The sequence below is a fragment of the Rhinolophus sinicus genome, chromosome 3 (genome assembly GCF_057876585.1).
Source record: "Rhinolophus sinicus isolate RSI-liver-muscle chromosome 3, RSI-T2T, whole genome shotgun sequence".
Taxonomy (NCBI): Eukaryota; Metazoa; Chordata; class Mammalia; order Chiroptera; family Rhinolophidae; genus Rhinolophus; species Rhinolophus sinicus.
Window position 1 is genome coordinate 93,568,537 of NC_142503.1, and position 16,459 is coordinate 93,584,995.

The following is a 16,459-nucleotide window of genomic DNA, read 5'->3' on the forward strand; positions in this document are numbered from 1 at the left end:
TTCAGGCCTTAAAATATAGGTGGAGTTTGCCTTGAGGTTAAAACAGGAAGGAGGAGCCCAGGCAGAGAGAATGGATACATTGATGGTTACAATGATCATTTTAGGTGGAACCTATATGAGCATTTAAACAATTTAATAGTGTGTACTATAAAAAGTTTAGCTCCTCAATCTCGTCATCCCTTGGCGAGCAAACATGGCACGGCCTTCCCGTGCCCATGTGGTGATGGGAGTTGGCATCTGTCCCCCTGCCCCAGGTAGTCCCCATTCAGAGTCATCATTGGGGCTGAAGTCCTTGCCTTCAGCCCCAGTGCCAGCGAGCCCTTCCTGAAGCCATGGTGGGACAGAAGACATCTGCCCACCAGCCAAGGGGGCGAGAATGTGGAGGGAAGCACGGAGCTGGAGGCCTACCCCACGGAGGCCCCATAGGCCCTCCCTCCAGGCCCCCAAGGGTGGAATATGGGAGCAGGAGAGCGGGGCAGCGAGGGGCTGCCAGAGCCAGGCAGCCAGGCGCTTGGATTACAAACTTGGCTGAGTCTTCGGAACACAGGGAGAGGAAGCCTTGAACATTCCTACAGGGGCCCCTCTGGCCCAGGGAGCGGCCGCTTGTGGTTTCTCAGTATGTGGCAGTGATTAGAATGGGATTTGTCTGAAAACATACAAGTCCCTTAATGAGCGTGTTGAAATGGACACTTTGGGGGTGAGTCAAGGAACAATGGGGTGGGGACCTCCTCAGGCAGGAGCAGCCAGAGACGCCGGGGCCTCGTTCCCGGAGGAGACTGTGCTGGTTAAAATGCCAGCGCCCTGGCCTCACGAGGGGCCCTGGGAGCCACAGCTGCACTGTCTGCAACCCTGCAGGTGCTGGGGGAGCGGGAGTGCTCCCTGGTGTTGGTGTTGGAGGTGCTGGCATTCCTGGCGGGGCCGGTGCAATTCCTGGGATTGGAGGCATTGCAGGTAGTGTCTGTTCCAGCACTGGGTGGGGGTGTCCTCGAGAGGGCCACCAGGGAAGGAACTCACATTCTGTGACTGTCTCTCCAGGGGCTGGGACTCCAGCTGCTGCTGCAAAGGCGGCTGCTAAGGCAGCTAAATATGGTGAGTGCCCCCAGGGGAGGCAGGCCCTGGGCCCCGGCCGCCCTCAGACCCTTGGGGCCTGCCTAGGCCTCTGCATGGCCTTGGAGATCCCAGGCCTCTAAAGCTAGATGGGCTTTGCCTTTGTGCATCTATGGCAGCCTCCCTTCCCCTTTCCCAAACATGCCGTGTGCATGTCTCCTTGCCTTTGACCATTCCAGCCACTCTGTCTGGTCTTCTCTGTTGTTCTCCAGTGACTGGCCTAGCAGTGGGTGCCCTGTGCAGGAGCATCTGGCTCCCACTCTCCTCCCAGAGCCAACCCACAGCTGCTGTACCAACTACCTGGGTGCCCAGTGGAGAGCTCTGACCTTACTTTCGACATAGACCATGTTCTTCCCACCCATAAACCCAAGCTTTAACGCTCCATCTGGGCTCCTTCAGCCCTCTTCATCTCTCGGAGGAGTTGAACCCATTCACTCGCAATGCCAGACCACCTGGGATGCTATATTCAGAAACTGCCAGTCCCACAGCGCCCCAGAGCCATGCCCTCGGAATCCCTCTGAGGTTCCCACAGGGTCCAGGCCAGGAGAACAATCCTTTCCTTCCATAGGAGCTGCTGGAGGCTTGGTGCCGGGTGCTCCAGGAGTTGGGGTCCCTGGTGTTGGAGTTCCAGGCGTTGGAGTTCCAGGTGTTGGAGTCCCAGGTGTTGGAGTCCCAGGTGTAGGGGTCCCAGGTGTTGGGGTCCCAGGTGTTGGGGTCCCAGGCATCATAGGTGGACCAGGTGAGCTGGTGTGTGTGTGTGTGTGTGTGTGTGTGTGTGTGTGTGTGTGTGTGTGTGTAAGAGAGAAATATTGAGACTATGGCCAAGACTTTTAGATTCTCCCGAACACCTAACCCATCTATTCTCTTCTCCTATGCTACTAGCTGTGACTCATCTTCTCTCCCTTGGGCTATAACAACCTCCTAACTAGTTACTGCTAGCATTATCTTCTCCAATTCACATTTTGTCTGTCAGTTTGCTCCCGGGGGAAGGAACCATGTCTTTTTCATCTCTGTGTTACCAACCCTTAGCTAAATAGATGCTCAATTAATGGTGGATAGATGAATGGGTGGGTGGATGGATAGATGGATGATAGATGGATGAATAGATGGATAGATGGGCAGATGGACAACTGGATATGTGGGTAATGGCCATGTGAATGAGTAGAGAAGTTGATTGATAAGAGGATGAATGAACAGATATGAGGGTGGATGGATATATGGATAAATAAATACATGGGTAAAATGGTGGATGGAGAGATGAATGGGTAGATGGAGAGAAAGATGGAAAGGCAGGTGAGGGACTAAATAAGTGGTTAGAATGATGGAGGGATGGATGGACGGATGGATGGATGGATGGATGGATGGATGGATGGATGGATGGATGGATAAGCACATGGTTGGATGAGCAGATGAATAGATAATAGATAGGTGAGCAGAAGGCAAATGCAAAATGGATGGTTGGATAAATAGTTAGATGAATGGGTAGATGAGTGGATAAATGGATGGAAAGATGGGTACATGGATGGAGAGAGAGATAAGTGGTTGAGTGGGTAGTTAGAAGTCTAAGGACAGACAGACAAATGGGCAAACATATGGGTAGGTAAGTAGGAGGATGAATGAAATGGGTGATTAAGTAGACAGATGAACAAATGGAGGTGTGAGTGGGTGAATTGATGAACAGACCTCCATTGGGTTGACTTAATAGAAAGATGGACTGAACAGATGAGTGGACAGGGGGAGTATATTGAGCATCTCTCCTCTATTCTCTCCTGATCATTTGTGTCCCCCTTGGTCTCTACAGGGGCTGTGTCGCCAGCTGCAGCTGCTAAAGCAGCTGCCAAAGCAGCCAAATATGGTGAGTGCGCTGACAACCCCGCCACATCTTGTTCTGGCCAAAGAAGGGGAGTGACTTGCCCCAGGTTACACAGCAAGTCACTGGCAGAGCTGGGACTTGGATCAATTGGGTCCCAAGTGATGTTTTCCCTAGTGGTCTCCCACCATGAGGCCATGGGGCTGAGTGACGAGTGAGTCCCAGTATGGTATTCCCAGAGGGGACAGTGTTCCTGGCCCTCCCTGCCCCAGCCAGGGCCCTCTCAGGGGAGCCCAAGCCTGGTTGGGGAAGTGGGACCTGCCCGCAGTCTCTCTATAACAAACAAAGGTGCCCTATCCCAGTCAGATATGAGAGGGGTTGGGGGAGCGCTGGGGGAGAGTGTCAGTAAAGGCTTCCTGGAGGAGGCTGGTGGGGGTCCAGGCATCCTATGGTTTCCTGTCCTGCAAGGACCGGACTTGAGGGAGGCTTGCACCCTCTTTCCAGTCCATCAGCATTCCCCAGGGCCCTCCCAGCTCCTCTCACTGAGATCCTTTTCCATCTGGTTCTCCTCTCTCTGCAGGAGCCAGAGCTGGAGTGGGAGTTGGAGGCATTCCCACTTATGGGGTTGGTGCTGGGGGCTTTCCTGGCTTCGGTGGTCTCGGGCCTGGAGTCGGAGGTGTCCCTGGAGTCGGAGGTGTCCCTGGAGCCATCCCTGGAGCCATCCCTGGAGCCATCCCTGGAGCTGGCATTTCCCGTGAGCCCTAGTTCCCTCCAGGGAAACCAGGAGAAGTCGTGAGGGCTTCTCTCCTGTAGGGATCTAGGGGGAGTGGGGGCGTGTAGACTGGGCTTCAGTGTGTTCAGGGAGGAGTCGGGGGAGAGCGCAGGGAGGGCCTGCAATGTCTTTGGCGACAGGAGAGCAGTCAGCACAGCCCCGCTGAAATCCAGCCAACTTTCTGAGGGTCTCTTTCTTGTTTCCTCATAGCTGCAGCTCAGGCAGCAGCCGCCAAGGCAGCTAAGTATGGTAAGTACCCCTGCCCTCTACCTGCCCCACACCCAGGGCAGTGCCCTGCCCTCCTCCCCACCCCAGCCCTCCTCTGCCCTGGGGCCCAGACTCTGAGCTCAGAGCAATTCTCCAGCATGAGGACAGAGCACGCTCACACTCAGACCTCCGGGGGCTGAAATGTCCCCGGCTCCCTCTTCCAAAGCCACACTGAACTTTTCTGCTCTTTTCAGTTGCCCCCATTAGGATTATTGGCACCTTGGTTATCACCCTACCCCAAACCAACAGTCAAAGGTGCCCACGCAGCTAGTCTGTTCCCCACCCCATCTTCACCCTCTGCTCCCTCAAGAAGGGGCACTTGGAGGGGCAGAGCTGGATGCTCTTAATTCCTCTAGGTGCTGGAGGAGCAGGAGCCCTAGGTGGGCTGGTGCCAGGAGCCGGAGGTGTAGTACCTGGGGTGCCGGGCGTTGGAGGGGTGCCAGGTGAGCTATCCCCAACCCAGAGACGGGTTTGGTTTGTGTCATGGAAGGGGCCCTGGAGTAGACCCAGGCCAAGTGCACCCTTTTACAGATGGTAAGACCGCCCAGAGGTGGGGAGGAGGGAAAGCAATGTCCTGCAGTTTGGAAGAGAGACCCTTTCTGGGGTTCCAGTCTGCTGAACTAACCTGGCAGTCGCTCCCTCAAGGACACTCAAGACGTCAGCCACCTGGGCAGTAGAGCTCTGCTCTGCCAGGGTTGGGTGCCCTCATTTACTCCAGGGCCTTTCTGTTCCTGATTAGGTGGCAGGGCCAATTTCACCCTTTGGTTCCCCTGGACGCTTTCTCCTCCACCAGTCAGAGGCAAGAGATGAAGTTACAATGAGATTAAGTTACAGCCTTCCTCGGTTGTTTTTTCCCACCAGAAGATTTCTCTCCTGCCTTCCTTATTCTTTCTGGGAGAAAATTCCCCTTTTGAGTTTCTTCAAGAAATGAGCTATTTCCTCCAATAGTTTTGGATACAAGCACAATTAGGATTTTGTTAAATTAATAGTACCTTTAGTAGAAAGCTCCACAAATCTTTAGACAGAAGCTTGGAGAGAATCTAGGCCTCTGCCAATCACAGCTTTGGGCTCCGCCCCCACCATAGCCTGAGCTAGTCTGCGGCAGTCTCAGCTCCTTCTCTGAGAGGGGGTGTGCCCTGGGCGGCTAGTGAGTCATCCTCACAGCAGGACTGGAACCCAGGTAGCCTGCCTCAGGCCGCACTCTGCATGCTTCCCTCTCTGTCTCCAGGGTGAGGAGGCAGCAAGGAGAAGGTCTTCTGGGAGAGGGGACAGTTTCCTAGAGGTGGAGTCTGGGAGGTCTTTCTACAGTGGGAGGTGGAGGAGAGTGAGGAGGGATGCAGGGGACCCCTCCCTGATCCCCACTCTTCACCTCTGCAGGAGTAGGTACCCCAGCAGCTGCAGCCGCTGCGGCAGCCGCCAAAGCTGCCCAGTTTGGTAAGTGTCCACACCCAGGTCTGCTCCCAGCGCTCTTCCTACAGCGCTGCTCTTTCATGTTGCCTGCTCTGGGGTCAGGCTGTCACATTCTGAGCATGGGCCTTTTGACCCATCTGACCACTTTCAGGGTGTGGGTGAACTCTCTGATTGGGAACGCAAAGTAAGAACAGGTCCTGGTGAGCCTTCGCCAGGACCCGGCTCCCCACACTTCCCAAACCCCCTACGACCCAGTCTAGCTGGGGCCCTCCTGCCTTCTAGACCTCAGGCTGGGCTCTTCTCGGTTCCCACCCCCTCGGTGCAGTATTTCTTGCTCCCTGACAAGGTTCTCCATCTCTCTATACATCTGAGGGCCACCCTGATGGCCCCGGGCGCCCACACCTGCTTATAGCAAATGGCAATAGCCCCACCTTAGAGCCCAGTTACCTGCCAGGCCCTAGGCTAGGGGTCTTCATGCCTTGATTTAGGGACCTGCATGCAGCAAAATTCAAATCAGAAAATCTAGGGCTGTCAAGGCCACAGAAATCTTAAGGGTCCACTGACCCTCAAACTGACACATGACAAACGACATCTTTTTTGTTACGTTGCCATTTGCTGAAGTAATCCTTACACCGACTCTATGAAGTTGGTGCCATTATTCCCATTTTACAGATATGGAAACTAAGGTTCTGAGAGCTTAAGTAACTGCTCACAGTTATACAGCTGAGTGGTGGCCAAGCTGAGCTTTAAACCCAGGTCTGCCTGTCTTGCAGAGGTCCTTTCACTGCTATGGGCCCCACACTAGCTGAATAACTGCCTCCACCACCCTCAGAAGCCTCAGATGGGTCCTGTCCCACCCAAGAACTCCTGATCCTGCCTATGCCTCATATTAGGAATGAGGCAGCTGAGGCCCATCAAGGAAAAATAACTTGTCCGAAGTCACACAGCAAGTCTGCCCCAGCTGGGATGAAAACCCAAGGCTCCTTATTCCCAACTCGCTGCTCTTTCCATTGGCTTCTGTCCTTGGTCAGGACTGGGTTAAGCATTTGTTCTTCTCGCTCTTGTAGGGTTAGGCCCTGGCGTTGGTGTGGGTCCCGGCGTTGGTGTGGGTCCCGGAATTGGTATTGGTCCCGGAGGTGTTACAGGTGAGCTGCGTGAGTCACTGGGCCTAAGGAGCCTCTGAATTCTCCATGGGTGACATCCCTGACCCATCTCCCTCTCCCTCCAGGAGCAGGGGCCCCAGCTGCAGCCAAATCTGCTGCTAAGGCGGCTGCCAAAGCCCAGCTCCGTGAGTGCCCTGCCTGCCTTTCCCTCCTCACCCCACCAAGTCTAGGCTGGCCCAGAGCAATCCAAGCCAGAGCTGGGCCCCATGATTTGCAGACTCTCAGGCCCATCATGCAGGCTTGGGGGTCCCCAAGGCAGCAGGCAGAGGGGTTGAATGAGCAGATTTGACAAGAGGAAGACCCGGGTTCGAATTCTGAGCCCCACATTAGCTCAGTGACCTCTGAGTTTTCTGTCCTTGTCTGTGACATGGGGGTGTTAATGGCATCTGCTACAGCAGGTTTTTGGGAGAACTAAATGAATTCATCCAAGAAGGAAGAGTGGGAGGTTTGGCTGGAAAGGAAAGTGGTGTAGAGAGTGTGCAGCCATGAATGCCAGCTAGGGGAGCGGAGGGGCTGGGCTTGGTGGTCAGTGGGAGTTAAGAAGGTCATTTCTGTGGCAGCAGAGAGGGTGGATTAAGGGAGAGGAAGCCCCTGCATAGGTCTGGGCCCCTTCCCTTGGGGCCTGACTCAGCTCCCTGGGCAGGACACCCCCCATAGGTCCTGCTCCCTGCCTGCTGCCACCACCCTACTGCCCATCTCCCCCAGGGGCGGCAGCTGGGCTTCCTGCTGGTGTTCCTGGATTCGGAGCTGCTCCTGGAGTTCCCGGATTCGGAGCTGCCCCTGGAGTTCCCGGATTTGGACTTGGTGCTGGGGTTCCAGGCTTTGGGGCAGGTGCAGGTGAGCGGCCTTCAAGGCTGGGCAGAAATGACCCCTGAGCTCAGAGGAGGGAGACCTCTCCCCTGCCAGCACATGCCCCAGCCCATCATCGTGGGGCTGGCGGTAAATTCCCATTCGGTTCACCTGAGCAGTCAGAGATGCCTGGGGTAGCAGATGAGGGGAAGCCAGGTAAGGAGGCCCCAGGCTGCCAGACGTCAGAGTTCCTTCTCCCTCAGTGGATGGGTCACAGGGCTCCAAACTGAGAAGAAGCCCACCATCCAGGGAAGGAGGCTGGAGGTACCTGGGCTCAGTGAACACGGGTGGGCCAGCCTGGCTCCCCTTCAGCAATGTGCTGTGGCAAGGGGTGGACCACTGTTCACAGGGTGGTTACTGAGCCTACTCTGGTCCCACCCCAGGCAGACCACACTGGACCTGGAGGGGATGGGAAGGGGCCGATGGAAGGAGAAGGCACAGTTCAGCCCTCAAGCACCCCCAGACCAGAATTATAGAGGCATGATTAGATACTGGAGCTCTGTACCTGGCGGGTTGAGCTCTTGGCTGGGAAGCCACAGCTTCAGGGCTTTGAGAGGAGCAAAGAAGGCAGAGGAAGGCAGGAAGGGCTCCCTGGAGGAAGCAGAACCCCCAAGCATAGAGCTCAGCTGCTGACCACCCCACTTTCCCTTTTTCCTTTTTCCTCAGTACCTGGATCCCTGGCTGCCGCTAAAGCAGCCAAATATGGTGAGTGGCCCCACACACACTGCCACCCAGGGTTGGTTCCACTACTGCCCCACCATCCCTGACAGCACCTAGTCACCCATCTCCCCTCCCTCTGAGCTAGGGCCCAGTGCCCGGAGCCTGCAGCACAGACTGGGATGGTCAGGATGGAAAAAGGCAGTTTCTAGGACACATTCATGACCGTTTAACAGACCTGGCTCCTGCCCACTAAATGCCTATCATGCTTCCAGCCCCGGGGACAACCAAACACGCCCCTCATATTTCCAACCTCCCTGGGGGCAGGTCCACCTTGGTGAGGACCATGGTCCCTAAGGCCTGTCTGGACCTCACAGTTTCGTGGGCCCCAGGGCCATGGAGGGGCCAAGGTTGCTGTCTGCCAGGCGGCTTCTGCCTCCTGGCCAGCAGAGCCCCGGCCCCCCGCCTGCCTCCTTGTCAGCATGACTGCGCCTGCCACGAGCCACAAGGACGTGGCAGACATGCCTGCCCCTCCACTTGGCGTTCAGCAACCCCAGCTGGCCAGACCCACACTGTCTGTGGCCCCCGCATTCCTGGCCTCCTGGGAGCCAGGTCAGGGCCTCCGCCAGGGAAACACCATCCAGCCCCGGCCAGTCCACTTGGGGCCAGTTTCTACCTCGGAAAATCCCAGCTTCCTTACTCCCCACTCCTGGCGGGCCTTTCTCCTGTTCCCTGCTGGCTGCTCTGCCGGCCTGAGTTTGTCAAACATCGCCAGGGAAACAAAACAGTTAAGGCACTGGCTCCAGAGCTATTTCCTGCCCAGGGGCTGTTGAGAATATTGCTTAATCCCTACTGTGCCTCAATTTTCTCATCTGCAAAATGGGGATAATAATAGTACCTACCTTTCCTTTTGCAATGAATAAGAAGCAGGCTAATGTGTGAGAACACTGAGAACTGTGGAACTCTGGCAGCTGCTTTTGCTAGTAGCTCTGCCCTGGAAAGTAGTGGCTCAGAACTAGAGTACATTCCTTTTACTCTCCAAACATCCATAGGGTAAGTGGAGTAAGGATCATGGCCCCCTTTAGGAAGATGGGGCTCTGGAGCTCAGAGAAGTGACAGCTCTGATGAGTGGAGAAATCAGGATTCGAACCCAGGGCTGTCAGAACCAGAGGCTAGTCTTCCCCTCTCGGCAGATTTTGGCTACCACTGTGGCCACCTACAGCTCTAGTGCTAGCCCAGAGGGATGGGATGGAGAGGAGAAGGACACCTAGTCTGATTGGTCAGTGACACAGGCCCAAGTGTCTAGGAATGGACTTCTGTCCAGTGCACCTTCCACTGGGTCACATGGCCTCGGCCACCTGTCTGCTTGCTTACTGTCCCTGGGTCCTTCAGAAATAGGCGGACTGACTCTCTGTTCTCTCTCCTCAGGAGCAGGAGGGCCTGGGGCCCTTGGAGGGCTTGGGCCTCTTGCTGGAGCAGGTGTTCCAGGTGGTGTGGCAGGTGAGTTGAAACCCCAGGATGGGCTGGGCGGGGAGGGAGACTGACCCATGGAGAATCGCTCCCTAAGCTCCCTTTGTGTCTCCAGGAGCTGGACCTGCTGCCTTGGCTGCTGCCAGCAAGGCTGCTGCCAAAGCTGCCCAGTTTGGTAAGTCCTGTGGGGGCGGCTTGGGGGATCCTCTGACCGTGCACCATGGTGCACTATTGTCTGACCTGCCCCTGAAGCCCTCAGGGGCGTCATCTCCCCAGGGCCCAGCGCCCCTTCTGGCCCCACTGCACCCACAAAGGCCCTGGAAGCTCAAGCTCCACCTGGGTCCTGGGATGAAAACTTCAGCCCTCCACAGACAAGCAGCAGGGGTCCCACCAGTGGGGGTTTAACACACAGCTCTCTCCACAGGCCTGGGCGGAGCCGGCGGGCTCGGAGCTGGAGGACTGGGAATTGGAGGGCTTGGGGCTGTCCCAGGGGTTGGGGGCTTTGGAGGTAAGAGGCTGCTCTGGAATCAGTGAGTCCATGGTGTGTGTGTAAGAGAGAGACAGACAGACAGACACAGACAGAGGGACTTTCCTTCCCACCTGGCCACACCTTGCTCAAGCTCTCTTCTCTGCCCCCACCCCAGCGGTACCTCATCTACAAGTCAAGGTGGCCTGCGCCCTTGTCTAGGCCCCTGCAGCAGGTACAGAGGGCCGTGGGCAAGCAGGAGCTGGGGCTGCTTCCTGCCGCTACTGCGACTCCAACCCTGTCCCTCTCCTCTCTCCTTCAACTGGTATGAGCAGTTCCAGTGGGAGTTCATTAGGATAATGATGGTTACACCTATTTTCTAGAGAAGAAAACCAAAGTTTGGAGGGAATTACTTTCCCAAAGTCTCTGCCATCCTGGCGAGCCTTGTGTTGACATTTCACTCTTTTTTGGGTCATCATTGTGTCTCCCTACCTAAATCCGTCTGAAGTATCTTCCTATGTGTTCCACACGACCAGACACACAATAGAAGCTTAATGAAGTCTTTTGGAAACATGGATGGATGAAGGAGGGGTGGAGAGATGGTGGAAGGAGGAGTCAGTGGGTAGATGGTAAACGGAGGGCAGGGATATTCCTGAGTCCTTATGCAGCCCCTCTCCCCAGGTGTGTCCCCAGCTGCAGCTGCTAAAGCAGCCAAATATGGTGAGTGGCTCGCTGCTGGCCTCCCCTGCCCAGGCCTGCAGGCTGCTTGTACCTCCCCCCATTCTAACTGCCCCATCCCCACACAGCTCAGCCCTCAGTCCTGCTTGAAGTATCCCCGAGAGCCCTCTAGAATCTCCCTGATCCCAGGGCCACTTAGACTGTGCCTTGTCCCAACCCCCATTTGCCCTCTTCTCAGGTGCTGCTGGCCTTGGAGGTGTCTTAGGAGCCAGGCCCTTCCCGGGTGGAGGTAGGGGCCTTCTCTGCTGTGAAGTCCACTATGCCTGGGTCTAGAGAAGTCTTTGGGGCTAGCAGGAGAGATCCCAGAGCTACACTAGCACGAGGACATGAGAGAGAGGGTGGCGGGGACAGCTCAGGAAAGGAAACATCCTGGGCAAGGGGCAGGCCTCAGGGTACGGTAGGGGATATGCACCGTGGGCCTCGGGCACCAGGCTGACAAGCTGTGGCTACGGGGCCCATAACAGGATGTCAGGTGGGGACAAGGTTTGTGAAGAAAGCTACTCTGGGTATGGGGGAGGGGAAGGGGGGCAGTGGGGAGGAAGTGGTCCTGGGCAGAGAGGAAGAGGGGCTGAGGACAGAGTGGGGCCTGCCCTGTGCCAACCCCAAGTGCCTTCTGCAGGAGTTGCAGCAAGACCTGGCTTCGGGTTATCTCCTATTTTCCCAGGTATGTCTCTGCTTCCTGCCCCAGGCCCTGTGTTGCAGCCCTGGCTGCCACCCTCCTCCTCCCCTGCTTCATCTCCTGCTCAAAGGGCTGAGCCAAGCCCCGGGATGGACCCCCTACCTCAGATTACACGAGGCTGGGCCTCCCCTCATTCTTCTCTCCCTGCCTTGCAAGGCCAGGGAGCATCAGCTTTTCTGGGGGCACACAGAGAGTGAGGCAGAGCCAGCAGCCCCTCTGCTGGGAGGGCTTGTTGGGCTCCCAGAGGAGGTACACTCACAGTCCCTCTCCTTACCTTGCAGGTGGCGGAGCTGGGGGCCTGGGAGTTGGTGGTGAGTCTGCGAGAAGGGGGTGCCCCACTTCAAGCAAGGCCCTGAGCTCCTTGCTGGGTGGAGGGAGAGTCCTGTTGAGGGAATGGCTGGTGTAGCCACAGCCCTCAGCTGGCCCTCTAGTGTGGCGGCTTAAGAGATCTGCCCAAAGGGGAGTCATCGAAGCTGAAAATTCAGCCCTGGGATGTGGGGACAGGGGACAAGGATCCTGATTCCTGGGGCTCCCAGTCAGGCACTTGACAGGGCAGTAGGAGTAAGACAGGGACCTGGGTTACCCCAAGGCTTGGGGTCTAAGTGGAGAGATGGACGAGTTCCCATAGAAAAGGAGAGAAACTGTAAGAGAAGAGCAAGGTCCTCAAGCAAGTGGCCAGGGAGACCGAAACCTCCCCGACCCCAGCGTGTTTGCTCAGGCAAGGCCGAGGCTGGGGTCTGGCTGTGGCGGGAAGGGCGCCTGCTGAGCTGCTCCAACCTCCATGGTAGGATCTAATGCAAAGGCCTTTGCAACCTGCTGGGACAGGATCAAGGCCCTGTACACGGCGGGGGTCCTGGGGAGGCCGTAAAGTCCTGCCCCCTCCCCAAACCCCATCCTTCCCTCCACAGGCAAACCTCCCAAGCCCTTCGGAGGGGCCCTGGGAGCCCTGGGATACCAAGGTGAGCAGAGACCCCACCCTGGAAGCGGGCAGGAAAGGAGGGGCAGAGATGGAAGCAGAGGCTGGGGCCCATCAGTGTAGGAGAGGAGGCAGCACGTTTGCACCCAGGCTTGGCAGGGAGTGGGAAGGCTGGGGAAGCCGGACACCTCACCCGTCCCTCTGCCTCTGACACAGATGATCAGGTCTGGAAGTGGCCCGGGACCCTCCCGGCTCACCCAGCCGGGTCTGGCCTGGCAGTGCCTCCCTCCCTGCTGTTCATACACCCCCTGCAGGAAGGAGCCAAGGGAAAGAGAAAGGAGGAGGAGGAGGGGAGGACTCAGAGGGGCAGATACAGAGAGTGAAAATGGATGACACAAATCTGAGGGGTGGGCAGAGGGACCCAAGGTGCCCAGGCTGGGCAGAGTGGGCAGAGGCCACCACCTGACCACACCCTTGCTCAAATACACAGACATGCCTCTAGGAGTGTGTGGGGTGGGTCCTGATCACCACTCCCCAACTTCCTCCCAATTATACCCAAAGAAGCCCCAGCTTCACCCCTGTGGTTATTCAGGCTGTGGATTCCCTTCCACCCCAACCTGTTTCTGTCTACACAGAAAAGGCAGCCAGGGCCAGGGTGGGGAGAGGCAAAGGCAAGACCAGGGTGCCCAGTGATGCTTGTGGCCCTATCCCCTTGCTTTTGAAACACTCTGGATGAGCTGCACAGAGGCCTATCCCTGCCCCACGTGGCTGCTCACTGCCACCAGGTGGCAGTAACAAGCCATGTCTAGCTCCCTCAGCGGTAGGAGGGAGCTACACCAGGCCTTAGGTAGGACCAGACAGTGTGCCTTGCTTGATGACTGGAAACAAGGTTTATCAATCAGACCCTCCCCAGGAGAAGGCAAGAGTCCTGGGTTCCAGTCCCAGGTCAGCCACTGACTGTGGATGAGGAGACTCTCCCTTTCGCTGGGCCTCCGTTTACTTACCTGAAGCATAAACTCGCATGTGTATCACACCATTTCCCTGGATGGGGGCTGCTCTGAGCCGCTTGCTGAAGGCTTCCCAGATGTGGACTGAGAGTATGGAGACCTTGTCCAAGCCCGCTCCTTCCCGGACATGGCCTCATGCCCTGACCCCTTCCCTTCTCTGAGCCTTGGTTTCATCAACCACAATCTGAGCCTTGCTCCCACCTACCTGTCGAGAGGGGTTTTGCGCAGTAAGAGTTTGGCCTGGGGTGGAACCCAGGCTTCTGGGGGCTTCTTGGAGTTGGTCAGTGGGCCACGGCTTGAGCAGCAATGAGGAGGGGCCAGAATGACTGACATATGCCCCTCCCCCTAGGTGGGGCCTGCCTGGGGAAATCCTGTGGCCGGAAGAGAAAGTGAGCTTCCCAGGACCCCTGACTCACGACCTCATCAACGTTGGTGCTACTGCTTGGTGGAGAATGTAAACCCTTTGTGACGCCCCCCCCCCCAACACCCCCTCCTAAGTCCCCAACCCTGGAGGGGACAGGGCTGGCCGGGTGGACATGGAAATCCACAGGACAAGGAAATAAGAGAACGGTGGCCAAGTGGGCACCAGGAAGCGCCCGACTTCAGAGGCAAGGGGTGGGTGGGCTTAGACCCTGCCCTCACCCTCTTCCCGCCCAGGAGCTCCCCCTCCATACACTCTCCATCTCCAGGGGAACTTGGTGCTAAGTGCTGGTGCTTTCATCTTCCTGGGGGAGGGAGGAGGGAAGGACAGCCCTTCGGGGAAACCCCTCTTTGGGGCTCCTCTGAAAATGGTGCGATACTTCCTGGGCAGTCCCACCTCCCCCTGCCCACCAGGACCCACCCTTGGCTGTGGTCCAGTTGGTACCCAAGCATTGAAAACCTCAAGCTGGATTCGATTACACCATCTCTTGGCCCTCTTGGCCCCCCTCTCCCCACACCAATCGCTATTCCCCATGTCTGAGGCACCTTCAGATCAGAAGAACCCCATTGGGAATAGCCCTCTTGCTCTTGTGGAATTCATCCGCCCATCTGTCCGTCTGTCCATCCATCCTTGTCACCAGTTTGACCACCTGGCACCACTAGCTGGTCAGGTATCCCACCATCAACCTGGTGAACCTGTCAGGGCAGCCTATGCCCTGCCTCTGCCCCACCACATATACCCCTATGAAGGGGCCTAGGGTGTGAGGGGCTGTGCCAGCTGGGGCGGCAGGAATCTCCCCGCCAACCTGGGTCAACCCCACGCAGTACTGTATCCCCCATCCCTCCCTTGAGCCACTGTACTTCACAGCATTTCCCACCCCTGCCCTGCCCATCTCTTTGTGTCTCGCTGTGATAGATCAATAAATATTTTATTTTTTGTCCTGGATATTTGGGGATTATTTTTGATTGTTGATGTTCTCTCTTGGTTTTATTTTTGTGATTAGTTGGGAAAAAAAAGATTCTTTTGGTTTTTTTTGTTTTTTGTTTTTTTTCTGATCTGGGGTGCTATATCCTCAGTAGAAAAATTCATTTTAATCACTTTGGTATAACTCTGGATGAAACACACATTTCTTTTTTTAATAAGAAAAGAGAATTAACTGCTTCAGAAAAGACTAATAAATGAAAACCTTTTAAAGGAAACTGTGTCTTGGCATCCTTTGTAATCTCTCATCTGCCTTTAGTTCCCGGCCTGGGTAGGGAATAGGGTTTGGCCTTGGGGAACCCCCACTTTTCAAGGTGTATTTAAGGGGCTGCTTACCAGAATCAACTATCGTTGGCTTCTGGTGTCTGATCTTTCTCCAAGTTCAGCTTGTCCTTTAACAATGAAAGCCCCTTTATAGGGGAAGCAGGGCCCCCACACACACCTGCCTACTGTGGGTCTCCTGTCCACAGTGGCTCACCCACCCAGCCACACCTTCCCAGCCCTCACCTTATAGGACCAAGACCCGAGCACAGGGCCTGGTGGGCAGCCTCCAAGCGCTGAGTGTGTAGCTGGAGGGGTAGAGGAAACAAAAGTGACCCTTCTGTCCAGACCAAACCCTCGGCCCAGTGAACAGCCGTACAGAAAGGGGAACATGACCCCACCTGAGAAAACTAGAAGACTGGTTTCCCTCTGAAACATCCACTCTAAGGAAAGCCTACTCTCTCACATGGCCATGTAAGGCACCGCTTCACTTCTTTATAAAACGTACCACCCTTAGATGCCCCCATCCCCAGGGACATCTCCTTCTCTTTGGGGCCAGAAATCCATGGAGCCTGGGGACGTGCCTACAACTCCCTTCTACGCTATACTCTGGGTACCAGATTATGGAATTCCCTCCCCAAACCACCAAGTCCACTTCCAGGACCCACATGACTTACGCATGCACCCAACCTCCTGAGGGAGGACCCCATGGCCAGTAGTACAACCCTCAGCCAGGAGGGTGCAGGGCAGCTGTTTGTTGGGAGAGTGGGTGGAGCTTGCCAGGCGCTGGAAGATCTTGCATTTGTTCATAAGGCTCCTCACAGTGCCAGAAAGAGTGGGATGGAAAGAGAAAGGGGGTGGGACGATGCTCAGGGATGGCTTCCTAGACGATAGTAGAGCACAAAAGGAAATTTAATCAGGCAGACTAGAGCAGGGAGGAGGACCACGCCCTTCAGGGAAGGAGAGCAGCCCACATGAAGGCCTAGTGCACAGGACAGGGAGGGTGCCTGGTGGGACAGGGCAGAGCTAAGGGAAGATGGAGGCGGTATCTGAAGGTGGTAGGGGCTGGGTTCATGGAGACCCACAACCGGCTGCTGTGGCAATCAGTGAGGACTGACAGCCTGCCCAAGAGTAGTGGCAAAGGAGATTCATTCATTCATATACTTATTCTACAAAAATACCCCTTGCTGGTTGGCCAGCCCCAGCTGGGGGCCTCCCTGCTTTGGTTTCTCATGGTTCATGGCTTTAAATACTGCCTATGCATGGCAACTCCCAACCACCTCCAGCATAGACCTAGCCCCTGAGCTGCAGACTTGCACATCCAAGGCCAATTCTTAACATCTCTATCTGGAAGTCTCATAGGCATCCCTGAGGGGCCGGTTTCCCACCCTCCACAACAAAACATGCTCCCCGCCCCACCTTCCCCAGCTCGGTAAGTGGCAGCTCCAGTGGATCGGGCTGGTAGCTTGGACTCATCTCTGGCTC

General features: G+C 56.1%; 1 protein-coding gene across 3 annotated transcripts in view; it reads left to right on the forward strand.

Annotated features, from left to right (window-relative positions):
- The window catches only part of ELN (elastin), a 31,860-nt gene extending 17,183 nt beyond the window's left edge, over positions 1-14,677 (forward strand). For 2 of the 3 annotated variants that reach the window (XM_019755001.3, XM_019755002.3), the window contains 21 exons: positions 856-951; positions 1,036-1,089; positions 1,676-1,846; positions 2,909-2,962; positions 3,498-3,671; positions 3,900-3,938; positions 4,313-4,399; positions 5,334-5,390; positions 6,434-6,511; positions 6,595-6,654; positions 7,235-7,366; positions 8,045-8,083; positions 9,464-9,535; positions 9,621-9,680; positions 9,930-10,013; positions 10,653-10,691; positions 10,888-10,938; positions 11,329-11,373; positions 11,670-11,699; positions 12,297-12,347; positions 13,661-14,677. In XM_019755001.3, coding sequence (XP_019610560.2) covers positions 856-951; positions 1,036-1,089; positions 1,676-1,846; positions 2,909-2,962; positions 3,498-3,671; positions 3,900-3,938; positions 4,313-4,399; positions 5,334-5,390; positions 6,434-6,511; positions 6,595-6,654; positions 7,235-7,366; positions 8,045-8,083; positions 9,464-9,535; positions 9,621-9,680; positions 9,930-10,013; positions 10,653-10,691; positions 10,888-10,938; positions 11,329-11,373; positions 11,670-11,699; positions 12,297-12,347; positions 13,661-13,704 — 1,517 coding nt within the window. In that variant the 3' untranslated portion in view covers positions 13,705-14,677. The remainder of the gene's footprint in view (positions 1-855; positions 952-1,035; positions 1,090-1,675; positions 1,847-2,908; positions 2,963-3,497; positions 3,672-3,899; positions 3,939-4,312; positions 4,400-5,333; positions 5,391-6,433; positions 6,512-6,594; positions 6,655-7,234; positions 7,367-8,044; positions 8,084-9,463; positions 9,536-9,620; positions 9,681-9,929; positions 10,014-10,652; positions 10,692-10,887; positions 10,939-11,328; positions 11,374-11,669; positions 11,700-12,296; positions 12,348-13,660) is intronic. The other variant, XM_019755004.3, reaches the window with a different exon arrangement.
- The last annotated feature ends 1,782 nt before the right edge of the window (positions 14,678-16,459 follow it).